This window comes from Macaca nemestrina, chromosome 9 (genome assembly GCF_043159975.1).
Source record: "Macaca nemestrina isolate mMacNem1 chromosome 9, mMacNem.hap1, whole genome shotgun sequence".
NCBI lineage: Eukaryota > Metazoa > Chordata > Mammalia > Primates > Cercopithecidae > Macaca > Macaca nemestrina.
The window spans coordinates 128,129,620-128,156,535 of record NC_092133.1 but is presented as its reverse complement, the minus strand read 5'-3'; the positions used below and the strand labels follow the sequence as shown (position 1 = coordinate 128,156,535).

The following is a 26,916-nucleotide window of genomic DNA, read 5'->3' as shown; positions in this document are numbered from 1 at the left end:
CGAACAGGCATTACAGGTAAAGATGAATTAGCCAGAAAATTCAGAGAATCAACCTGAGCCTCAAATTAAAGCAATAATAACTTACCACTTGTCACTTACCAAGCTGGCCCCAAATTAATAATATTTGCTCTATTTCAAGACAACAATTTGATGCTGAAGTTTGGAACAGCCATTTGGCACCATGTATCCAAATTTTAAATGTATATTTTGATCCTTCTGATCAAAAAATTGTTTCAGTATTTTGTTCAGTGGAAATAGTAACACAGTGGCTCATGCTTATAATCCCAGCACTTTGGGAGACCAAGGCGGGAGGATCGCTTGAGGCAGGAGTTCAAGGCTACAGTGAGCTATGATAGCGCCACTGCACTCCAGCCTGAACAACATGGCAAAACCCCAACTCTTACCAAAGAAAAAAAAAAATTAGCCAGGCATAGTGGCCCATGCCTGAGGTGGGAGGATCAGTTGAGCCTGGGAGGTAGAGTCTGAAGTAAGCCAGGATCATGCAACTATACTCCAGTCTAAGTGACAGAGTAAGAGTATTCTGTCTCTAAAGTCTCAGAGTAAGTACTCTCCTGTCTCTAAAACACACACACACACACACACACACACACACATATACACAAGATATAGTATGAAAATATTGCTACACTGTTTGTCACACCAAAAACTGGAGCAACTTAAATGTTTATAAATAAGAGACTCAAAAAGAAACGTCTGCTATCTATAAGACAAAGATTCAACTGTTATACACATATGATAGATTTGTATGCACTGATACAGAAAAATGCCTACACAATACATGTATTTTTAGCTTTTCTGAGGCTTTTTAAAAGTACTGAGAAATATAAGGACTTTAATATGTGAAACACGGTATTCTCACCAGGAAGTATCGATAATTGTGAAGAATGGACAACGTTTGTGAATTGCGATTCACAAACATTATGGTACCTTTTTTAAAAAAAATTATTACTATACTTTAAGTTCTGGGGTACATGTGTATAACGTGCAGGTTTGTTACATATGTATACTTGTGCCATGTTGGCGTGCTGCACCCATCAACTCGTCAGCACCCATCAACTCGTCATTTACATCAGGTATAACTCCCAGTGCAATCGCTCCCCCCTCCCCCCTCCCTCTGATAGGCCCCGGTGTGTGATGTTCCCCTTCCCGAGTCCAAGTGATCTCATTGTTCAGTTCCCACCTATGAGAGAGAACATGCGGTGTTTGGTTTTCTGTTCTTGCGATAGTTTGCTGAGAATGATGGTTTCCAGCTGCATCCATGTCCCTACAAAGGACACAAAGTCATCCTTTTTTATGGCTGCATAGTATTCCATGGTGTATATGTGCCACATTTTCTTAATCCAGTCTGTCACTGATGGACATTTGGATTGATTCCAAGTCTTTGCTATTGTGAATAGTGCTGCAATAAACATACGTGTGCATGTGTCTCTATAGCAGCATGATTTATAATCCTCTGGGTATATACCCAGTAATGGGATGGCTGGGTCATATGGTACTTCTAGTTCTAGATCCTTGAGGAATCGCCATACTGTTTTCCATAATGGTTGAACTAGTTTACAATCCCACCAACAGTGTAAAAGTGTTCCTATTTCTCCACATCCTCTCCAGCACCTGTTGTTTCCTGACTTTTTAATGATTGCCATTCTAACTGATGTGAGCTGGTATCTCATTGTGGCTTTGATTTGCATTTCTCTGATGGCCAAATGATGATGAGCATTTTTTCATGTGTCTGTTGGCTGTATGAATGTCTTCTTTTGAGAACTGTTCATATCCTTTGCCCATTTTTTGATGGGGTTGTTTGTTTTTTTCTTGTAAATTTGTTTGCGTTCTTTGTAGGTTCTGGATATATGGTACCTTTTGACACCTGTCCCCCGTTACATTCCTCTTCCCACCTCCCCCTCCAGAGGTTACCACCATCATTAATTAAATGTATGTGTTTCTGGCCATTTAAAAAATAATACCATGAATAATATAGGGCCATGTTCTACAATGCTTTTCCTGTAAAGGATTAGATAAATGTCTTAGGCTTTGCAAACTGTATAATCTTTGTCACAGCTACTCAATTCTGCCCTGTAACAAAAGCAGCCCATAGACAATATGTGAAAGAATGGGCTTGGACTTTGCTGTGTTCCAATAGAATTTCATATTTCATATAGGAACACAGAAATCAAATTGAATTTTATATAACTTTTATGTGTCATGAAATATTATTCCTTAAAAACATTTCTCCAGCCATTTAAAAATGTAAAAGCTACTCTCAGCATGTAGGCTGTGCACACACCGATGGTGGGCCAGTTTTCGTTGTAGTTTGCCAACAATTGATAGCGTAGTCTTTGGTGCAGTCCTGTAAACTAAAGAAAAATGGTATTATATGTTCTTTTTCAATTTATTTTTTATTTCAATAGGTTTTAGGGGAACAGGTGTTGTTTGGTTACATTAACAAGTTATTCAGTGGCGATTTCTGAGATTTTGGTGCACCCATCACCCAAGCAGTGTACACTGTACCCAGTGTGTAGTCTTTTATCCCTCACCCCACTCCCACCCATTCACCAGAGTCCCCAACGTCCATTGTATCATTCTTATGCCTTTGTATCCTCATAGCTTAGCTCCCACTTAACAGTGAGGACATATAATGTTTGGTTTTCCATTTCCAAGTTACTTCACTTAGAATAGTGGTCTCCAATTCCATCCAGGTTGCTGAGAATGCCATTATTTCATTCATTTTTATGGCTGAGTAGTATTCCATGGTGTATAAACATAGCATACTTTCTTTATCTACTCGTTGATTGATGGACATTTGGGCTGGTTCCATATTTTGGCAATTGCAAGTTGTGCTGCTATAAACACACATATGCAAGTACCTTTTTCATATAATGACTTCTTTTCCTCTGGGTAGATACCTAGTACTAGGATTGCTGGATCTAATGGTAGATCTTCTTTTATTTCTTTCAGGAATCTCCACGCTGTTTACCATAGTGGTTGTACTAGTTTACATTCCCATCAACAGTGTAAAAGTGTTCCCTTTTTACAGCATCCATGCCAACATCTATTTTTTTTAAGTTTTTTATTTATAGTCATTCTTGCAGGAGTGAGGTGGTATCACATTGTGGTTTTGATTTGCATTTCCCTGATCATTAGCGATGTTGAACATTTTTACATATGCTTCTTGGCCATTTGTATATCTTCTTTTGAGAATTGTCTATTCATGTCTTTAGCCCACTTTTTGATGGGATTGTTTTTTTCTTTCTGATTTGTTTGAATTCTTTGTGGATTCTGGATATCAATCCTTTGTCGGATGTTTAGATTGTGAAGATTTTCTCCCGCTCTGTGGGTTTTTTGTTACTTCTGCTGATTATTTCTTTTCTGTGCAGAGGCTTTTCAGTTTAATTAAGTCCCAGCTATCTATCTTTGTTTTGGATGCATTTGCTTTTGGGTTCTTGATTAGAAGATTTTTGCCTAAGAAAAAATGGCATTTGGTTAGGCACAGTGGCTCCTGCCTGTAATCCCAGCACTTTGGGAGTCCAGGAGGCAGATCACCTGAGTTCAGGAGTTAGAGACCGGCCTGACCAACATGGTGAAACCCTGTCTCTACTAAAAATCCAAAAATTAGTTGGGCGTGGTGGCACATGCCTATAGTCCCAGCTACTGGGGGGCTGAGGCAGGAGAATCACTGGAACCTGGGAGACAGAGGTTACAGTGAGCTGAGATCCCGCCACTGCACTCCAGCCTGGGAGACAGAGTGAGAATGTGTCTCAAAAAAAAAAAAAAGAAAGAAAGAAAGAAAGAAAAGAAAAGAAATGGCGTTATATTTTCTGTATTTAGCAGTCTATACTTGTGTTTTACCCTCAGTTTTATGTTTGTGAGAAATATCCATGAATAGATAGATGGCTAGTTAGCTAGATACATAGATATGTAGAAACATAGATGAGTGAATGGATAGAAAAATAGATGACAGATAGATACATACATACATAGATCAGTCTAGCTCATTCTTTTTAACTCCTGTATAATATTGCATCCTATTGAATAATAGTCTACATTTTATTTATCCAGTCCATTTACGTATGAACATATATGGATTTTTTTTTCATTTTTCCCACTTCTACTCTGAGCTCTGAACATTCACATACCCACTTCCATGTGCCTGTGTAAAAGGGTTTCTCTCTGGCACCCAGACTAAGAATGACATTGCTGGGTCATAGAGAACGATCATACTCATTTGATCAGACATGCCCAGTGATCTCCAAAGTAGCTACAATTTTATGTCCACTAGCAGTGTGGGAGCGAGGGATTCTCAACTTTTGTTATTACAGGAGGACTTTTAAATATTTTCCAGTCTAGATGACCACGGAATGATATCTCATTTTGTTTTCATTTGCATTTTCTTGACTTTTAGTAAGGCTGATCATCTTTTCATGTTTGTGGACCATTCACTTTTTTCTTCTGTGAAGTGTCATTTTATATTCTTTGCTCATTTTCTTGTTTAGTTATTAGTTTTTTTGATTCATAATTCATATATTTTTGGCTACTGATTCTCTTTCCCACATAAATGTTGCAAGTATCATCTTGAATTTTTTTCTAGTCTTTTAACTTTGTTAATTGGGATGATTGTCCATCCAGAATTTATTCTTGTTTAAACAGTGGCAGAGATACCTTCCTTCTTTCAATATGAAAAGCCACTTGCTCCCACAGCACTTACTGAACAATCCATCTCTTCTCAGTGATTTGCAGTTCCACCTCTGCAATAATAAAACCTGACTTGGTCCAAGGGACCAACATTGTCTGGCCCCTGATTGCTTCTCCAATCTCAGTGCCTCCTGCCTTCCCATGCTCCTCAACCTGCAGACACACCAACTTCCTGTCCTGTGAACACCCCCAGCGTTTTCAGTCTTGCCATTGCATTTCCTCTTCCTGGAACGCTCTTCCCATAGTGCTTCACTTGGCTGCCTTCTTCGCATTACTCAGATGAGAGTATTGCATGCTATTGCAGTAAACATGCAAATAAGATGTTGCATACAGTAAGCATGCAACCAAACCAAAGATAGTTAGCTGGGACTTAATTAAACTGAAAAGCTTCTGCACAGCAAAAGAAATAATCAGCAGAGTTAACAGAAAACCCACAGAGCGGGAGAAAATCTTCAAAATCCATACATCCAACTAAGGACTAATATCTAGAATCTACAAAGAACTCAAACAAACATCAAGAAAAAAAAATAAACAATCCCATTAAAAAGTGGGCTAAGGACGTGAATAGCTCCAGTACCACATCCTCAGAGACACATGCCCTAAGCCACTGGTTCTGTCTACTCATTGTCATTCACTCTCCCATTACCACTTTACATTTTCTTCATAGTACTTATCACTATCTGAGATGATCGTTTTGGCATGTTTACTGCAATAGTATACAATACTATATAGGAGTTAAAAGTCTATGTTTTTATATAGGTATTATCTACCCTTTGAGAATATACATAGATTCCACGGAGATGTTCTCTGCTTCACCTCTGCATTTTACAGTGCCTAAAACATAGTAGATCACAGTGTTTGTTGAATGAATAACCAAGCTCCCCTCTATTCATTCAAAAGTTTGTCAAGAGTACATTGTGGCCGGGCGCGGTGGCTCAAGCCTGTAATCCCAGCCCTTTGGGAGGCCGAGACGGGCAGATCACGAGGTCAGGAGATCGAGACCATCCTGGCTAACCCGGTGAAACCCCGTCTCTACTAAAAAATACAAAAAACTAGCCGGGCGAGGTGGCGGGCACCTGTAGTCCCAGCTACTCGGGAGGCTGAGGCAGAAGAATGGCGTAAACCCGGGAGGCGGAGCTTGCAGTGATCTGAGATCCGGCCACTGCACTCCAGCCTGGGCGACAGAGTGAGACTCCGTCGCAAAAAAAAAAAAAAAAAAAAAAAAAAAAAAAAAAAAAAAGTACATTGTTCAGTATGATCCCACTTTTATTTAAAAGTCGAATATTCTATGCCTGGATGTGTATGTGTGATTGTTATTGTGCTTGTGTGTGTATGTACTGACACTAACCTATGAGTGATGGTTATCTTGAAAGCAGGGAATATACAGGTGTCATTGGCTTTTATATTTCCATGGAATACATTTCTGTATCGTTTGAGCTTTTACTGTGAGTATTAGTACATCTATGATCTGAAAAAGGGAAACCCTAAAGATAAACTGAAAAGATCTGTAAGTCCACCCAGGGAGTTTAGATGGGTGGTGTCGATACAATTGATTTGACTCATCCTCCATTTCTGGCCTTTGAAGTGATCTCTCTGAAACTGGCAGCTTTTGGTTCTTTTTTTTTTTTTTTTTTCATGGGAATATGCATTTCAGAGGAGGACTGAGGGGATGTGGAATATGGTGCACACGTGGGCTGTAAGCAGATTTTTCTAATCTTCTAGCGTAGTGAAATGAGAGGAATTACACCAAGTGAAGAGAGATCACCCTAGGACAGGAAGAGAAGAGTTGCAATTGACACAGGTGTGACCAAACATTTTGGCAGACAGCATAATTTTTGAAAACTATATATAAAACCCTCGACCCCCTAGAGAAAACAGTAGGTTTCCCTATAACCTTCAGTCATCACTTTAAGTTTGTCTCCTCGGAAATTTTCTTAAAGCAGTTGCAGGAGCTATCCAGACATTTTTAATCAGGAAAAAGGTAAAAGAAATCCTTAACCATTTGTTTATAATTTTTATCATAGTCAGATTTATGCTGTAAAATTTCTAATTGGAACTAAGCATCTGAGAACAGGGAATAGTCATGTGTAAAATTCAAAGTAAAACAGCTGTGGCCAGAGAACTCCTTGTCTATGAGAAACAAATCCAAGAAAAGGACCTGGATTGATTTTTATATCACAGAAAATTGAACTTCCAAATGCATGGCTCCAAATACTCCAAAACCACTCTGAAAACCCCTTAAACAATATCACACTAATTCACTTTTCCTTATGATGTTTGAGAGATGTGTTATTTTTATTAAATGATTATTTCATTATTTATATCATGTATGCATACTATATAAAAATATGTGCATGCTTACACTCACATTAAATAATTTTCTTGTCTTTACCTCAAAGATCAAATATAAATACACTGCCTTTCGCACTTGAAATTTTTTTTTTTTTTGAGACAGAGTTTCACTCTTATCACCCAGGCTGGCATGCAAATGGCACTATCTTGGCTCACTGCAACCTCCACCTCCCAGGTTCAAGCTATTCTCCTGCCTTAGCCTCCCGAGTAGCTGGGATTACAGGTGCCCGCCACCATGCCCAGCTATTTTTTGTGTTTTTGGTAGAGATGGGGTTTCACCATGTTGGCCAGGCTAGTCTCGAACTCCTGACCTCAGGTGATCCACCCGCCTCGGCCTCCCAAAGTGCTGGGATTATAGGCGTGAGCCACTGCGCCCGGCCCACCTGAAGATCTTCACCCCACAGCCTGAGCTCTGGGTATTGATTGGGCTTCCTTTCCATTTGGTTTAACTTTCTTTCTGTTCCCTGTTGAGTCTCATTCCACGGCCTTCTTTCAGACATTTATTTTGTGAAATTCCTTTTTTCCTTGTTTGCCAACTTGTTCAAATCACTCCTTAAAAGACTGTTTTAAAATGTAGGGCTCAAAATTCTTATCTTTTCAAATTGAAATTCTTTGAGATTATTGTTTCAAAATTTTCGAATAGTGCAAAGTAACAAAACTTGTTACTGTAAAAAGTAGAGTAATTGTATAAAGTAGCAACTAAAAGGCCATTAGAATCCAACTCCCTGGACCTAGTCACTGTTCAGTTTGGTAAACTCATTCAGAATTTAAGAAGCTTCTAGACTATTCCTTTAGTTCATAGTGAAATAAACTACTCTTTCCTGGAAATCATGAAACTTCCCTTTTAAATTATTTGTTCATATCACTATTTAAATATTCAGTTTCATATATAATCAAATACTATAATAAAGCTAAGTGAGTTAAATGCATGCTTTTAGAGTTTTAATAATCATTTTCATAAATATGGGTTTGTAATATCAACAGTACAGAGTGTATTGCAGTCTGCCTATTGTATAGTTTTCCTGATCCGGATGAGAACATAAATTTTGTGCTGTAATTATTTTCATGTCTAGACTGTCTTCCTTAAGAACAGAGATCACATTTCTAACTTCCTGTCTTGAATAACTCATAGTGCCTAGCCAGTGTTCTTCAGACATTTGCTTGGTAGTAAATACGAATGGCTTTTCCACATCACATACTCTCATTCAGAATGTTTTTCATATATAAATCGACTAAGTAGTATGTATGATTTGGTCAGGAAATACCTATGGATTATACGACGCAAGCAATATTTTGGATATAATGCAAGGGAAATTGGGAGTTGAGAAATGAAAGAATTATCTCTTCCAAGGGAAATGATAAGTTATCTATGCCATATCCGACTAAAAACAAAAACAAAACTCCCAAGTATGAAACAACAGTGTGAAACACAGAGCTGGTTATAGTGGATTCTATTGATCGAGACAACTTTGACCTTATCTTCTACAACCCACTTCACTACATCCACACAGGCTGGAACAGGTTTTTTTCTCTCATCTGTCCATCCCAGAGGCAGACATGCACACATAGGCATACTCAAACACACACACACAAGCCACTCTTCGGCTCTGACCTTTCATGTTGTACTCTCTGAAAATCCTCCCCCAACACACAAAAGCCCCCCATTCATTCAAGCATAGGAGTCCTTATTTTGCACATCTGAAGCCTTCTTCACTTTCTGCTGTTACAGCACTTAAGCCCAGATTAGAAGAGCCAGGCACTAGTATCCCATCAAAGTTGAATATTGTGAGATCAGAGGATGTCTGTCTTGTTCATTATTTTTACCTAATGTAATGGTAACACCATTAACGAAGCCAGAATCTTGGAATGCATCCTTGACGATCCCCGACCTTGCACTCCCAAATTTCAATGAGTCATCAATTCTTGTTGATGCTTCCTTTTGTTATCTCCCAAATCCATCCACTTCTTTCCATCCTTGTCGCCACTTTCCTAGTTATGGTCATCATTTTCTTTAGCCTCCACTGCTGTGACAACTTCCTGACCAGTCTCCCTTCCCCCCGCATCGCCACACTCCAACACTGACACTCCTACAACCTAGAATATGTCTCCCTTGGATGCCACTTGGCTCCCTTCCTCACTCAAGTTAGGCCCTTGCGCAGATATCACCTCCTCAGTGAAAGTTCTTGTGGCCACCTGTGGTACACAAAATAATACCGCCCAAGAGGGCTACATCTGAATCCCCAAAACTGACAATTCTCTATCCTGAAGCCAGAGTTGTTTCTCAAATGCACCTGTTTCTTAGGTGCACGCTACTGCACTTGCTAATTTTTTTTGTAGAGATAGGATCTTGCTACATTGTCCAGAGTTGTTTCTTTCCAGAGTTGTTTCTAAAATCTCAACCTTTCTCAAAGAAACCCTTCCCATGCCAATATCATCTTCGCTACTCTCAACCACAGTGGTTTTCTTTCAACTTTCTTCATACTTGAATCTTTCATACTTTCTTCCACCTCTATGTTTTTTTCACACTTGGAATAATTACCTAGGATCACATATCGTAGTCATGTACAGCCGGGGAAATGAGTACCCTCAATATGGCTTCAATGTCAACTCCTGATGGCCAGGAACACAGCATGCTTCTATTTAGTACCCAATCATTTATTTGCTTCAAGAAGTAATGAAAACCTCTCAGCATGGGCATCTCAGGAAGGTGACTCACTGACATAAATTTCTTCAAGATGACCTCAAAGGAGTACTTTTAAATACAGGATATGATTGGGTTTCACGATGAAGGCTGTATAAATTTGCCTCCCAATAACACTTGAAAATGTATTTACACTACCTCCTGTTACATGGTCTTATATTTCTGAGAATCTCATGTCTGCTGCCAAAAGATATAGTAAAGGGTTCCAACTATTCACCTAACAGAACAGTTCGTATTATGTTTTGTTATTGTTGTTGCTGTTTGTTTGTTTTTTTAAAGTCATCATTCCCAATGTTACACAAAATAGGCACTGCAGAATTCAAACCTTCTGTTTCTGTGATTTATCCTTAGAGAAGATTAACACTCAAGAGGAGATTATTCTGTGGGAGATCTTCTTAAATCCTACCCCAAACAGCCATGCTATAGGCTGAGCAGAGGCAAAATGTTACTTATCCAACTTACTGCCTGGTAATCCCTATTATTTCATGACTCCACTTACTCTGCCATTCTGTCACTACTCTTTGAATTTCCTTTTTCTCCCAACCTACTCTTTGACCTCCGCAACTTCAGATGGTGACCTTGCTTCTTATTTCAATGAGAAAATGTAAGCAATGAGAAAAGATCATTTTCTTCCTCCTGCCATCCAATCCAGCAGCCCATTCTCGGTTGTTTCCTGGCTCTGCCTGCCCTCCTTTCACTGCAGATGAACTGCATTTCTGCTGCTCTAAGGCCAATCCTCCCATTTGTATAAGAATCCCCTCTATTCCCCTCCACTCAGAAATTTGTTCCTAACTATGCTCTCTCTCTCTCTCTCTCTCTCTCTTACAGTCATCTGAACCTATTAGATTATGATCAAGCTATAATACCTTCTTAATGATTAAATTTCTCTGGTCCCATTTATAGCCAAACTTTAAAAATGGCTACACACACTCTGTTCCATTGGCCATCTCCCATTCTCTCTTGACACACTCCACTACAACTGGATTTTTCAGTCATCAGTAACCTTCAATTGTCAAATCATATGTTCCAAGTTTCCACCTTCATTTTACTTCATCTCACAAGACTTTCTTTACTGGCTTCATGGCTTTCTTTTACCTAACTGGTGGCTCCTTCCTTGTGTTTTATACACATCCTCCTCAAATCCCCAGTATTTCTGTAAATGTCGTGGTGCCCCAGGGCTCAATCTCAAGCTCGTTCTCATCTCTTTGCTGCTCTTGTCTTTTGGCCTCTCTTTGCCTCCATCCTCTTCTCTTCATCCACACTCACTCCCTAAGTCATGGCCTTAAATATTACCTTTGTATTCAGACATCTTGCCTGAGCTCTGGGTTTATTTATCCAAGTGCCCATTTGACATCTGCTGGGAGGTCTAATAAGCATCTTAAATTTCACATATCTGGACTCAACCCTGGGTATTTCATCTAAGACATGCTCTTTACCCACTGTTCTCTAAGTCCTATTTGTTCAGTTACTTAGGCCAAAATTTCCTCTTTATTTTGCACTCTTCATCTGATGCATAATGATAAGCTACTAACTGCATTTCCAAATAAATCCCCAAACCAACCATTCCTCAGCTCTCACTGCTACCACTCAATCTCAGCCATACTTACCTTTCACTGGAAAGGGAACGGTCTTCTACCTAGTCTCCTTGCTTGCTTGCTTCTGCTCTTCCTTGTCTGTAGTCTATTTTTCAACAAAGCTAAGCTGATCCTTCTTTTTCCCTCCTGTCACTCACTCTGTCAGGCTGGAGTTCGGTAACACAATTATAGCTCACTGCAGCTTCTAACTCCAGGGCTCAAGTGGTCTTCCCACATCAGCCTCCCTAGTAGTTGGACTATAGGTGCACACTACTGCCCCTGCTAATTTTTTTACATTTTTTATAGAGATATGATCTTGCTACACTGCCCAGATTGGTCTCAAAGTCTTGGTGTCAAGTGATCCTCCTGCCTTTTTCTCCCAAAGTGCTGGGATTACAAATGTGAGCCACCATGGCTGACCAAAACTGATCTTTAAAAAACCATAATTCAAATTATGTTACTTCCTTACTCAAAACCCACCATTGGCTGCCCACCACTCTTAGAATGAAATCCCAAATCCTGACCTTGGCCATGAAGATACTATACCATCTTGCTTATACCTGGCCTTCTGGCCTAATTTTCTATCACTCTTGCCCTGACTTGCTTTTCTCTAGTTCAGCAACCTTTCTCCATTTCCCAAGCACATCCACATCGCCACACTCCAACACTGACACTCCTACAACCTAGAACATGTCTCCCTTGGATGCCACTTGGCTCCCTTCCTCACTCAAGTTAGGCCCTTGCGCAGATATCACCTCCTCAGTGAAAGTTCTTGTGGCCACCTGTGGTACACAAAATAATACTGCCAAAGAGGGCTACATCTGAATCCCCAAAACTGACAATATTAGGCTACATGGCAAAGAGGGACTGAGATTGCAAATGGAATTAAGGTTGCTAATCAGCTGACCTCAAAATGGTAGATTATCTTGGATCATACATGTGGATCTGATGTAATGATACGGATACTATCAGATAGAAGAAGGGGCCAAAAAAGGAGATCCAGAGATACGGCAGTGGAAGAAGATGTTGCTACTTTTGAAAATGGAAAGGAGCCCTGAGCCAAGGAATGTGGGTCACCTGTAGGAGCTGGAAAAGGCAAGAAAATAAATGGGTTCTCCCAAGAGCTTCCAGAAGGAATGCAGCTCTGCCAACACCTTAATGCTAGCCCAGGGAAACCCATTTTAGGCTTTGACTTCCAGAACTATAAGATAATCAAGGCTAGGTGCAATGGCTCACACCTGTAATCCTAGCACTTTGGGAGGCCAAGGTGGGTGGATCACCTGAGGTCAGGAGTTCAAGAGCAGCCTGGCCAACATGGTGAAATCTCGTCTCTACTGAAAATACAAAAATTATCCATGCTTGGTGGTGGGTGCCTATAATCCCAGCTACTTGGGAGGCTGAGGCAGGAGAATTACTTGAACCTGGGAGATTGAGGTTGCAGTGAGCCTAGATCATGCCACTGCACTCTGGCCTGGGTGACAGAGTAAGATTCCTTCTTTAAAAAAAGAAAGAAAGAAAGAAAGAAAGAAAGAAAGAAAGAAAGAAAGAAAGAAAGAAAGAAAAAAGATAATCAATTTGTGTTGTTTAAAGCGACTAAGCATGTGGTCATTTGTTATAGTAGCAATGGAAAGCAAATGGCCTGCCCAAGCTAAAATAAATGCGCGCGTGTGCGCGCGCACACACACACACACCATTCTCTGTCCTCTTGACCTTTGCTATCTTTTCCTCCACTTGTCACTGGCTGTTACTATGAACCCTGTCCAAAGGGGCAAGACCTTAGGCTTTGTTCGTGGACATACTCCCACGTCAAGAACAGCATCTGCCTGTGCAGTGTTGCAAACAGTAGCCCCTGAAACTTAATTTTACCGTTTGCTAACACTAAGCTTGATTTTCAACTCTCTTTTTCCCCCTTAGATGACATTTAATAAGTAAAAGTGTGTTAAAGTGTGTTATGATTTAATAATATGTCACCTGAGGAACCACAGTGAAAGGAAGAAGGTCATCCAGTCTTCCCAGGTAATCTTGGTGGTAAAGAATGGATAATCTATCATAGGAGTAGAGAAACAAAAAGAAAAGAGAAAAAAAATGTCCAGTGGAGACCAGGTGGAACAGGTTGGGGACTGAGTGTTGGTACAAAAGTCTCACTCATATCTTTGAATCTGTTCACAAACACATCCTCTCCTTGCCATGTGTCTGTTAATAGGTGAAGGGGTTGAGACTGTCTCCCCTGAATAACTGTGTATTCAAACTATCTGAGTGTCCTAAAAACATGTCCTGCGAAATAAAATTAAAAAAAAAAACAAAACAGTTTTAATCACGTTTCCCAAAGACAATCTGTTTGTGTTCATTTCCTTTCTCAGGCTCTTTTAAAAATGGTAGATATAATTTTGATAGGTGCAGATAAGTAAAGTTTTCCATAGTTAAACAGATTGGCCCAACAAACCTCCTAGGCATGGTTTGGCCTACAAAATATGTCAAATAATAAATGTCAATTCCAGGTGGAAGCTGTAATAGACAGTGTGCAATTGGACACACCCCTTTTCCAATTAGGGGGATCTCAGATACCCATGCCAATAAGGAATCTCCATGAAGCTAGGTCCCTGTGTGGCTTGAACTGGCCAAGCCTCCCTATCAAATCACACTGAACATACAGTGTGAGCAAGAAATAAACCTTAGATGCTTTAAACCAAAGATACAGGGTCATTTGTTTCTACAGCCATTTGGGTCCGCTTTGGCCTCATAAATGTGAGGAGAACTAATGAATGTCAACAAAGGTCCCATCCTATGAATCCAATAGGTTGCTTTCGTTTGTGAATTCTTAGTGCATTTTCTAAGAGAATATGCATTGTAAGTGTCATAGAAAGGGAGCAAATGCAGTCATTTGCAAACTCATTTTACATAAAACTTTTTTTGTTCATTTTTGTGCAAAAGAATAACGTGCAAGAGATTTTCAGAAACGCTGCTCCACCTTTCGTTCTGTCAGTTCTCCTCCCTGAAACGTCTCACTTTTCTCTGCTCAGCCTAGATTGTAAGCAAGTGTATTGACATACTCTTTACTTAGTAAACAGACACACCTTTACAGAACATTTACAAACCTTATTTGGGACTGAGTAGAATGGTGCACCCCAGAAGACATGCTCTAGACACATATATAATGTTTTAAAGAAAAAAAAATCTCATTATTGTACATAACAGAGCAAGAACTAAACACCAATTCATGCTATAATTTTTGATACTACTTCATGAGTTTATCCGGATGTCTTGACTCTATCCAATGCCTTCCATATTTTAAGGTCTATGGGATTATCTGGACCTATGGTCACTCTTGATTTCTTTCCTATGGGCTCTTATAACAAGTTTTGTGAACTGATTGCAGTAAATAGATTGTGAATTAACTTCTGGCAAGCTCGTCTTATTCAGACACACTCAAAACTATTCTACACACAAACAGCTCTTGAAACTGCCATGTCAGAGCAAGTCTATATTTCTATCTTTAAAGATAATCTAGAATGAAAACAGGTGAGACTTATACTGCATCTTCTTATTTGTACACATATTGTTACTGAAAATACCCTTGGTCTTTAGTATTTTAGAACCTAGGTACCTTATATAAATGAATGCTTTTCTAAACCAGTCAAGCGTCTGCTCCCAAGACAAGAGAGGGAACAACTAAGATTGCCATCTTCCAATCCAGAGCTTTGATTCTGATCTTTTACTGGTTTTGTTGTTGTTGTTGTTGTTGTTGTTGTTTTGAGACGGAGCCTCGCTCTGTCATCCAGGCTCCAGGCTGGAGTGCAGAGGCACGATCTCAGCTCACTGCAAGCTCCGCCTCCCGGGTTCACGCCATTCTGCTGCCTCAGCCTCCCGAGTAGCTGGGACTACAGGTGCCCACCACAACACCTGGCTGAATATTTGTATTTTTAGTAGAGACAAGGTTTCACCGTGTTAGCCAGGATGGTCTCGATCTCCTGACCTCGTGATCCGCCCGTCTCGGCCTCCCAAAGTGCTGGGATTACAGGCTTGAGCCACTGCACCCAGCCTGATCTTTTATTGTTAATCTTTACAGCACTTTAGTGAACTCACTCATTTCATCTAGATTTTTTCGTGTTTAATTTTTTCATTATTTTTCCTGATCATAAATAAATGCTTGTTCATGGTTTGACAACAAGAAAAAAAAAATGCATGAGAAGAAAAAGTCTTAATCACATTTCCCAAAGACAGTTTCTCATTACAATTTCCTTCTTATACTCTTCAAGAAGTTGTAAACACAATTTTGAATTTTATGTTTTTTATTTACCATTGAAACAAAAGCATCTTCTCATATTAATCTTCTTTGTAGACTTCATTTTTAATGGTTATATAATATTTAACTGTGTGCTTTTATGCCCTAATTTGATTGACTATCCACATATAGGCAATTCAAAAACATTATTTACTTAGGGTTGTACCCCTTTTCTTTCTTTTTTTTAAAAAGGATTTGTAGCTACTTTAGAATTAATTTCCGAAAATGTATCCTGGTGGGAACTGTAGGAGGAGAGAAGCCAGAAGCATCAGGAAATCATTCTGGAAGATCAGATGTCCTGGGTGGGTGAGAAGGCAGGAGGACATGGTACAGGGTGTGTGGCACCACGTGTGTACGCAAGAGTTGTTTGCTGTGCTCTAGAGAGACAAGCTGTGCTGTACTGTGTGGCACTGTGATAAAGAGATCAGTTGTGTCATCAGTGAGGCAAGAGGGGGCAGGCATAGGCTGGAGACATCTGGGGAAATCACAGTCTCTGACAACTGAGACAATTGGAATAGAGCTACAACATGGCCACAGGAGATTTACCTCCACTGCTATACCTGGGGTGAGATGCTGCGTATAGTGTGGGCCAGGTCAGGTCTTTGAATAAACCTATTCCTGTAGCAGTGGTGTGTGCCCTTCTGTCTGGTGTCAGTATGTCCTGGAAATCAGGACAGGCTGATACAGGGTTTTTTGCAATATCATATTCAAATCTGTGTCCATGTGTCAAATATCAGAGCCGAAGAAGAAAACTGACCAAATGTTTCTAAGTAAATACCCTGCAGTGCCATTATACTAATTTTGATAACTACGATCAGGTGGTTTAAAGTGAGCTCTCTTCAGTGACTACCAGTGAGGAAGTTTTGTGCCTGAATTTCATCAGGATATAGGAATGATACAAGTCATTGCGTAGATACTCTTATGCAATGTGTTTGCATTTGCACTCTTCTTATCAAACACATTCGGAACATATGATCCTTTATTTAAAGCATGTTAAAGAAGTTCCTACATGATGATCTGACTAACCATTCAGCCTTACTTAGGAGCAGTGACCTATGCTTCTCAGGGATATGTGACTTTACACTCCCAGGTATTGTTCTATCAGATCCTCCCATAGCCTAAAAGCCTATTGCCCACGGGCTCAGAGCAACAGCCACAAAATCACATTGAATCATCGTATCAAATATGTAACTCTCTTGCATTCTCCGTAAAGGATTTTTCTCTTCGCCTGTTGTTTGTATTTATTTATACATTTATTTTATTTACATATTGTATTAATATAGATTTTAAAAATATATTTATAAAATCCACTTTTGGTGATCTACAGCATCACGGGTTTTGACAAATACAGGCAGTCATGTATCCACCACCACAATCGAGATACAGAAAGTTCCATCAACCCTCCACCCAAAAAATTCCCTTCTATTACACCTTTGGAGTCAACTCATCTCTTCCACTCCCAATGCCTGGAAATCACTTCTATAAACACTTATTTTCATAATCTATACCTTAATTTTACCAAAGAAAGAAAGAAAGAAAGAAAGAAAGAAAGAAAGAAAGAAGGAAAGAAAGAAAGAAAAAAAGAAAGAAAGAAAGAAAGAAAAAAGAAAAGAAAGAAAGAAGGAAGGAAAGAAGAAAGTAAAGAATCACTTTCTTCAGTGTTTATGAGTCTAGGAAAGTTTCTCAATTTGCAGCACTGCGGGCCGATACACTAAACACCACAGACCTAAACTCTGGCCTTTCAGCAGGGTTGAGGTGGAGCTCCACTCCTTCCAGACCATCTAATGACATTCATCTAAGAGCTGCCCACCTTAATTCTACAGCAGTCCGTAGCTGATGTATTAAATGTATTTGGTTTTAAGTATAAATCACTTAGTCACAATTAGTTGGCATATCTTAAATCTCCTTATCATGTAACCTAGAATTGAAACTACTTTAATCTATTATAGGATTTCATTATGGAGGAACACCTTGCTTTATGCAATAAATATGTTATTTGTAAACATGTATTTAAGCTGAATTTTGAAAAATAAAAATTATTTTAAAATGCTTTGAACATGCTTGCTGATTAAAGGATGAATGAGTTTTTTTTAAATAAAACCAATAATTAGTCTTTCAACTATCTTCCTCAAAAATCAATGTTCAATGGCCGGGCATGGAGGCTCATGCCTGTAATCCCAGCACTTTGGGAGGCGAAGGCAGGTGGATCACTTGAGGTCAGGAGTTCAAGACCAGCCTGGCCAACATGGTGAAACCCTGTCTCTACTAAAAACAAAACAAAACAAAACAAAAAGTCACACAATTAGCTGGGCATGGCGGTGGGCACCTGTAATCCCAGCTACTTGGGAGGCTGAGGCAGGAGAATCATTTTTAACCTGGGAGGTGGAGGTTGCAGTAAGCCGAGATTGCGCCACTGTACTCTAGCCTGGGTGACAGAACCAGACTCCATCTAAATATATATATATATATATATATTCCATGTTCATGTCCTGGCATGGAATCCATCAGGGCACCCCTGAGCTGAGCTTTTTCATAAAGTTGGTAACTCTCTCCATCAATGCAATTCCCAGATACAAGACTTGTTATACGCTAACAGGTAAAGTTTGAATGTGCACATCACAACCTGTCAGCTTAAATGTGAAAGTGCATTTTTCCTTTCAGAATAATTTCAAGACTATTTCAAGATAATTTCAAGCCATTTCTCCCAGCATGCTGCAGAGGCTACACAGAATATTCCTGCCAAGAACCTGGAAGCCTGTTCCCTCACACAGACTTCCAGTTTCTTGAAAGAATTTTGCAGATTTAACAACGGATGCCTAATGCTCATACTGCTCAACTAGCCATACAGCAGATCTGTTTCCCATTTCTAGTTGGAGTTTCAAGGACTTCCTTTTTCTAATCGCTTCCTCAGTTGCTATGGGCTGTAGGGACTGCTGCCTCCTCCCGTCTCATACCAAGGTTCAGTTGTGTTCTGTTGCATGAAGTCTGAACCAACAGAGAGAAATGTAGGGATGATGGTTGCCTTTGTCATGCCAACATATCCAGGCATAGTAGCCATCATGAATTGCTTCTAGAATCATAAGTAAGACATCCAGCTTATAAACCACCTTTGATGACTCAGTTGGATCAGCACTTAGCAGAGGAAGATTTCTGCAAATATTGTGCTGTGTGCATGTGTGCACACACTGCTTCTTTTTTTCTGACTAGCAACACTTACTTTCATTGTTAAGTCTTGAAAAGAGCAGGTTATCTTTGGGCTTCCCTCTTCCCCCACCTTTGTAACCTTCCAATTGAACTTACTCGAGCACAGACTTCTCCTGTCCCTGAGTCCTGTCCTATTTATGTTATTTCCTGTGTCATTTACTTGGGTAGCTCTAACCTACATTTTTCTTTTCTTTGTTCCTGAACAAAAACTGATTTCTTTCTGGGGAAGCTAGAAAGGCAAGACTTATGCAGCCAATATGTTTCCCAACACTCACATGAGAAAAAGAGCACACCCAACACTATCAAAAAACAACCCTATGCCAGTTGCAAACCAGATGCTTTAAGCTGCTTCTCATTGTGGGATCACTCAACACAAAATGAAACAGACCCCCCAAAACAAAGGCTTCCGGTCTCCTGCAATTCCAGCAAAAACCTTGTCATTCCAGAGCTTTGAAATATCCTAACCAAATTGTCTTCCATTTTAAGTTTTCTTTTCTTTTTTTAACACAGGGGTACTAAGTTGAAACCAGGCAAATTCTGCTAGTTTTTCTCAGATGATTTCCAAATCTCAATGGCACTTCCCACCTCTTCCTGTCTGCTTTTTATGTGGGCTCCTCATTGTGACTGGTTCCCAGCTGCATTGCTTCTCTATCATTATTAGTACTTTGATGATTATCATCATTAATTAGCACACATCATCTTTTTCCTCAAACATTTTACTTGAGCATTTAAAACAATCAAATACCTGTATGCTATAGTTTGGAACTATGTTGCAACTTGCCCTTTAAACAATCAAATATTTGGGTGCTATACTTTGAAACTATGTTGCAATTTGCTCTTCATTATTCCAAAGGTGAGGGCCCGTTTCATTGTCTCGTTCATTCTCCCTTTTAGCGGAAGGGTTACAACCTAACATTCTTTAACCCATGCATTGGTTTGGAAAATGTAGGAAAAAGAAGAAAGGGAACCTTGGAGTAGACACAGAAGCGGGAGGCGTGAATTAGGTAGATGTGATATTTTAAGCTGTTTAAGTCATGGGACATAGTTTAAAGAGTTCCTGAGACAAAAGTGAAAGAAATCAATTTGGTGATACGAGGAATTTTGTTCTATTGAAATAAACAGGGAAAGACAGAAGGGAGATGAGAGAAGTGCTTTTTTTTTTTTTTTTTTTTTGGAACCCCTTGATTTTGTACAGAGCAGGAAAATCATCAACTCTTTTCACCTCCCCCACCAGCATATGCTTCTGGTATTCATTCATTAGACATTCTCGGCTAGTGCAAGCTTCCTCTGTTTTTGTATTTATCATGAGAAATGTTAAAAAAAATTAAGTTACATGATAAGGTAAAAATAAAATAAATAATGATTATTTCATGAAAAAAACTGAAAGGCAGTTTTTAGAAAATGACCATTGACCTTAAATAAATGGAGGAACAGGATCTTAACTGGACTCTGGGACTCAATTATAGGGCTGCCTCCCTCAAAGTCTAAGCTGAGAGAATTTACTTGGTTACCAGTGCAGAACACCCGATTGTAGACACCTCAGGAACCTGAACAAGTTGAAACCACTTCATTGAAAGGTCAAATTTACTTAGGATGTCTTGAATTCAAATGTGGTAGTAAAAGTAGGGTAAAAGACCAGGAAAGTCACCAATGACTTGACAGATGAATATTTGCAATATACGTATTTATGCCTGACACATCACACTCCATTATGCAGATGCCAATTTGGGGCCACTATTTAGTTAAGCAGAGGAATTGTCTTCCTTTTTTGTGGGGGAGAACAATACATTACTGGCACTGGGCAGAGAGTAACTCAGGAGGCAGCTTATCAGAGACCGTGAAAGGGGCATTCTGTGGGAGTCTGAGCAAACCAGGCGCAAATGCGACCCACCATTCCCACCAAGACAAACCCTGCTTCTACAATGCTTCTGCCAAAACTGTTTATCCTTTTCACCCCTTCTCTGGAGAATCATTTAAAATGGAACTGTAAAGCCACTGTTGGAGTAGGGGAATGGAGGAGAGGGAGGGAAGGTGAATATAGCCTTCCAGAGCTCCTTGGGGGCTTAGTCATAATCCTGAACTTGCAGTCTATCAGGGTCAATCCTCTCCCCATTTCTGGAAGGAAGGCAGTGTGAAGAAGAAGGCTGTGAACTGGGCAGACCTCTATTCCAGTCCTGCCTCTACCACTTACCACTCTACGGTCTTGGGTATACCTTTGATGTCAGTTTCCTTACTTACAGAATGAGTTTTACATAGTAGTTTTGATTTGTTTTATGTAGTAGAAACAATGTGTGTATAGTGTCTGGTACATAATAGCAATGTATAAATGGGATGCCTCTGGCAACGCCGACTTCAGGACCCAGAACCAGTGATGTCTGTTTCCACCTTTCATCTTTGGCTTTAACATTCCACTTTGTCCACAAAGCTGATGTTCAGATTGGAAATAGCTACTCTGGCTTCTGCTGTGCCTTCTTCACTTGCACAGCTTTGCGTCAAGTAGCCTCCACTGCCAGTTCCACTGTCTAAGGGTATAAGGATAAAGCAATTGGCACAGATGAAGTGTAGAGAGTGAGCAACCACTTGGTAGCAAACACCTGAGCTTTGGCAGTGGCTTCCTTCCCCACACCCGTTTTCAGGCCATTCCCACTGGCAATCAAGGTTTCTGGGCCCACAGTACCCCCTGATGGCTGACGTGGGGAACTTTCTTTTCCCAACAATTCCTTTCTCCTCTCCTAGTGGAACCTCCCTGTCTTTCACAGGTCACAGCGTTGTTCATTCTGTCATGGACCATTCATTTCTCACAAACTTGTGTAGCCTTTCCTGCCTTGCTTTTTAAATTTCCTGTTCAATTATTTCAGGAACATCTATTTTTCTCCCTCCTTCTTTCCCTCACTTTGTTCCATTTATGAATTCTGAAATTATTATGATTGTCATTGATAAGTATAATAGTAGGATTAGTGCATTCATCTATTTATCAAGTAAACCACTATATATTTGGAAGTACAATAAAACATAGTGTGGAATGAGCAGCATCAATCTCTAAAGCCCTTTGAGATATCCAGACATTTTCCTAACCTACACAAAAGAGGACATTGTCTTTCTCCAAGTAACACTGATCTTTTCTGGACATTATTTTTCTATTTAATTGCCAAATTGTTCTAGTTTGTCCCCTACTGATTTACTGCAAATATAATTCAGCTACAATTAGGGTTAAGTGCATTCCTGTGGGCTATTCTGGAAACCAAAGCACATCTTTCAGCATTAGTTCTCTATGGGAAAGTGAATTCAAGGCTTCAAGCAATTGCTTTAGAATGAACTTGGAAAATATTACCTATTGTATTTTTTTTTTTTTTTTTTTTTGAGATGGAGTTTCACTCTTGTTGCCCAGGCTGGAGTGCAATGGCACTATCTTGACTAACTGCAACCTCTCCCTCCGGGGTTCAAGTGATTCTCCTGCCTCAGCTTCCCAAGTAGGTGGGATTACAGGCAACCACCCCTACACCCGGCTGATTTTGTATTTTTAGTAGAGATGGGGTTTCACCACGTTGGTCAGGCTAGTCTTGAACGCCTGACCTCAAGTGATCCACCTGCCTCGGCCTCCCAAATTGCTGTAATTACAGGCATGAGCCACCTTGCCTGGCCTACCTCTTGTAATTTAATATTGAAAATTTTCAGTTAGGAGTGGTCAATTTTTTTTTTTAAATTCATAGTTGACATCTGGATTCTCTGGTTTTTAATCTATTGGCCTATGACATCTATTGGGATGAATACTTACAAAGTAAGTCAGGTGTCACTTATCTGGGCAGACACTGATTCTTCCTTTATTAAAAGAAAAATATACTAATCAGATCCTGATTTGATATGTTATGAGACTATACAAGAAGATTATTAAATTTTTTTCTGCGACCATAAATTGCTGCTTGGGGAAAACACATCAACCATGTCTCAAAATATAAATACTTTCCTTAATGTAAATTCAAATAATGTCAATGATGTCTTTATTTGGCCTGGGCTTAAAATACTTTTAAAAATACAAATGATTTGGGTATGAATTATTAAAATGGCATTAATTTTATGTTTAAATGTTTAATTCTTCTGATTTAGAAAGCTTATTCTTAAACTAGAGAGCAGTAGCTAAAAAGCATCTCAAGTCTTGATAAAATAACTAATTAAAAGATTTCTGTCACAAATTAACATCAAAAGGTTTAATCTTCCTGGTTGCTAATACTCAAATTTAAAAGTAAAAGCTTATAAAAACTGGTATAAAATAACAGAATTATTTAATAAAATGATAAGCTATTGTGACCATACAGAGACAGGCATGATAAAAATATAATTTTCCAATGCTTTTATAAAATACTTTCCTAATTTGGTCATAATTCAAGGTAACGCTTACATAGTATGTTTTGCTTTGAAATATTTTCATATTTATGGGACTGAAATTGTTTTCTCCTTTAACAAAAAAGATACAAATTAGTTATAGTAACAGGTAAATATCAGCCAGCCAATTTCATCGAAATTCTGTGAAAATATTCTGCATAAATTCTATATACACACTAATCAAACAATTAAAAATCAAAGAGATCAAGTATGATGTCATAAAATAGTTGTGTGATGCAAAAGGTATTTTAAATGATTATTTATCAAGGACCATTATTCAAGCTGACATATTCGCGTTTTTCTGGAAAGAGATATTTGCTTTCTGATAATATATACCTTTTGAATTCATAAAGTTTTGGTGGTAAAAATTAAAGCATTCGGTGTTAATGTTTTTGAAAGCATTGCATTTAAATTATTTTCTCAGGCTCTAAAGAGAAAACACCAGAGAAAACATAACCAGACTGAATTGTTTAAAATGTATTTTCCCTTTAATTAAATAAGAAACATCTGTCTGGGGATTTTGGAAATGAATGTAATCCATCCACAATCTGCCTGCACTAGTTTGCATCCAATGTCTAATATTTTGAAAGAAAATTCTTTCTTTCTGTAAAGAATTAAACAGCAACACGGAGAGATGTCTGGGTCTGGGGCAGCTAAGTCCTGCCTCCGGAGCTTGGACACTGGAAACGCTAAAGAGCTCTCTTTTTCCACATCTGTCCTTGAAAAGCAACCAAATTCTCTCCACAGTCAAAGTTAGGACGTAGCTTTTGTATTTCTCCAAAACATCCACTCGCCCTGCAAATGCTCATTCCAGAACGGTAAAGAAACAGGAGTTGCCAGGATGCATCCAAACACTCAGGGTCAAAATAGTGTCCTTTCTCTAGGGTTCACTAAACATCTTCCTTCATCTAACTCAGAGTTGAAAAAACTGATTTCTCTAGAGACCCACACAGCCACAACACGGACACATCAGACAAGCTAAATGAGCATGGCACCGAGACAGCGGGAACTCTTCTCTGGGATGACCCTGGTTCTCCCAAACCCAGGCCCGCAGCTTAGAAGGACAAATGTCACTTACTGGTGGTGTCAAATGGTATCTGCCTGCACTGCGCAGACCCCTCCGCGGGCCAAGGACAGTAATAGACGGCTCCCCCTTCCACGATGTCGGGCTGGCTGGTGTTGGCTTTGGGCGCCCCCACCAAGACACTCGCTCTGCAAAAGAGTTGGAGAAAGTCACTCTCTAGGCGCCACAAAAGCGTGCGCATGCAATACAGTCTCTGTAGCCTCCTGCCTGGGGACACTGGGGCAGGTGTGGAGGACAGGAACGTATTTATGATGAGGACCCACTGTCAAACTTGATTTCCTCTTGGAAACCTATGGGGGTCCTCAACTTGGTTTGCAAGAGTGCAAACGGTCCTGCTTCTCTAGGTGGAGCTCTGTGGGTACAGTGAGATGAGAGAAGGGGGTGGGGTGGGAGGAAGCCAAAGACAGAGCCCAGCTGCTGGTAGCCGACAGCTCTTGCGCCCAGACGCAATGGTTACAGGCTCTGCATAAACAGACCGCGCTGTGGTCGTGGTTTTAATTGGCTTTGGTCTTCTGGGTCCCGTTCTCTCCTTTGTGGGATGCGTGCGTCTTGGTACCCGGAACACCCAGGACTTGCGTGTTCTATGCAAGTGGCATATCTCTAGCTCAAAGTTCACAAGGCACATCTAGCAGGGCAGGGGAGAGAAGGGGCTGGTGGCGGGGAGAGAGACGAGACCCCGGGCGGGCGGCAGGACGGGGATCCCAGGCTGCAGGGACAGCGCGGCAGAGCTGCTGGGACCGGACCCCGGAGAGCGTTCGCCCCAGCGCGCACCTCTCCGGGTCGGGAGACTTACGTGCGGGCGTCGGGTATGTGGAAGTCCACAGCGTAACCGAAGTAGCTGCCCTCGGGGCCGCTGTACACCGTGAGCTTTTCCACGTCCAGGTTGAACGCCTGCGAGGCAGGAGACCACATCATCATCCCCAGCGCGGCCGCAGCGCAGCAGAGAGGCGCGATCAGCGGCGTCCGGCTTCCCCAGGGACCGCGGCTGGCCCCGGGCGACATCTCCCTCCGCCCCGGTGGCTGCTACCCGGGAGCGCGAGCCGAGGACCCCGTCGGGGCTAGCGGCGCGGGTGGAATCTGGCGGTCCCCAGCTGCCCGCGTCCCAGGTCGTTGCACCCGGCGCACCCGCGGTGACAGTGCCCGGCGTCTGCTTGCGCCCGCCCGCCCGCCCGGCTCGTGGGCTGGCCCAGGCGCTCTAGCCCTCCTCCGGCCGCGGGCGGGGACCAGTGCTCTCGTGGCGCCTCCTCGCGGCTGGTCTAGAGCTGGGGACTCCCCGGCGGCTGCGCTGGTGGCTGGAGCGCTGGATGCCTGTTCGGGCTGCCCGGATTTCTATTGCAGTCCCATCTTAAGGACAATCAGTTTCGCATCTGTCACCTCAAGCTATTTATTGCTTTAAAAGTAACGCCCCACGTGGAGGGAGAGCTTGCTCCAGTTTCCCTCAAATGCGCAGCTTGGATGGAGAATGTGAAAACCAACCCCACCACCAGGAAGGACAAAGCAATTATCTCTGCATCACCTCTGCAGCCTGACCTCAGCGTTCATGGCTTTGCACGTCTGTGACTGAGATTTGAAGTTGAAATGCAAGAACCCTGTCCTCCCCCAAGTCCACCCACCTCCTGGCAGATCTAACTCATAAACAAGAAAGCCTCGAGGGGTTTTTGTTTTTGTTTTTGTTGTTGGGTGGGTGTGTGTGTGCGCGCGCGTGTGGGATTTGTTTTTCTTTGGTTGGTTTACTTTGTTTTGTTTGTTTATTTTTTTCTTTTTAGAGATAGGGTCCCTCTCCCCCAGGCTGGAGTGCAATGGTGCTATCATAGCTCACTGAAACCTCAAACTCCTGGGCTCAAGCGATCCTCCTGCCTCAGCCTCCTGATTAGCTGGTATTGCAGGTTACTCATCACACCTGGTTAATTTTCTAATTTTTTTTGTTGACACCGAGTCTCCTCATGTGGCCTAGGCTGGTCTCGATCTCCTGGCCTCAAGCCATCCTACCACCTCGAGTTGACTTTTAAAATTTCTTTTCTTTTCTTTGTTTCTCTTTTCTTTCCTTTCTTTCTTTCTTTCTTTCTTTCTTTCTTTCTTTCTTTCTTTCTTTCTTTCTTTCTTTCTTTCTTTCTTTCTTTCTTTCTTTCCTCCTCCTCCTCCTCCTCCTCCTCCTCCTCCTCCTCCTCCTCCTTCTCCTCCTTCTTCTTCTTGGAGATGGGGTTCTCACCATGTTGTTCAAGTTGGTCTTGAACTCCTGAACTCAAGTGATCTGCCCACCTAAGCCTCCCACAGTGCTGGGATTTCAGGGTGAGCCAACATGCCCAGCCCTTGAGATGTTATTCATATCTTTCTTAAAGGCATCTTGGGCATATTAAATGACTTAGTAGTAAATCTCCATCCTGTGTAATTGTGACCAAGTTTGGCGAAGTTAAGAATGTTGGAATTTACAGTTTACTTTATGTGGGGGTAGAAGGTGTAGTTCACAGTCTACAGGAGTTCAGACTTCGGTTCTGATGGATGGGTGTTGTCAATCTCTTCCCATGTCTCCTGTGTCGGAGACAAAGTGAGACTTGAGTAGGGAGGAGGACGGAGAAGAGAAAAGGAGTATAGATGCCCTTACGTAACATATGGTCTTTCATTAACATTAAAC

At 40.8% G+C, this 26,916-nt stretch overlaps 1 protein-coding gene across 2 annotated transcripts in view; it reads right to left on the bottom strand.

Moving 5' to 3' along the window:
• The window catches only part of LOC105488206 (integrin subunit alpha 8), a 193,407-nt gene extending 167,973 nt beyond the window's left edge, over positions 1-25,434 (bottom strand). The window contains exons 1-2 of one of the 2 annotated variants that reach the window (XR_011608242.1): positions 25,078-25,423; positions 24,279-24,412 (exon numbers count right to left, since the gene is read on the bottom strand). Coding sequence is in view for 1 of the 2 variants with exons in the window: in XM_011752068.3 (XP_011750370.1) it covers positions 24,279-24,412; positions 25,078-25,286 (343 nt within the window). In the remaining variant the exon portion in view is untranslated. Of the gene's footprint in view, positions 1-24,278; positions 24,413-25,077 lie in introns of both variants that reach the window. The other variant, XM_011752068.3, reaches the window with a different exon arrangement.
• Between the last annotated feature and the right edge of the window lie 1,482 nt (positions 25,435-26,916).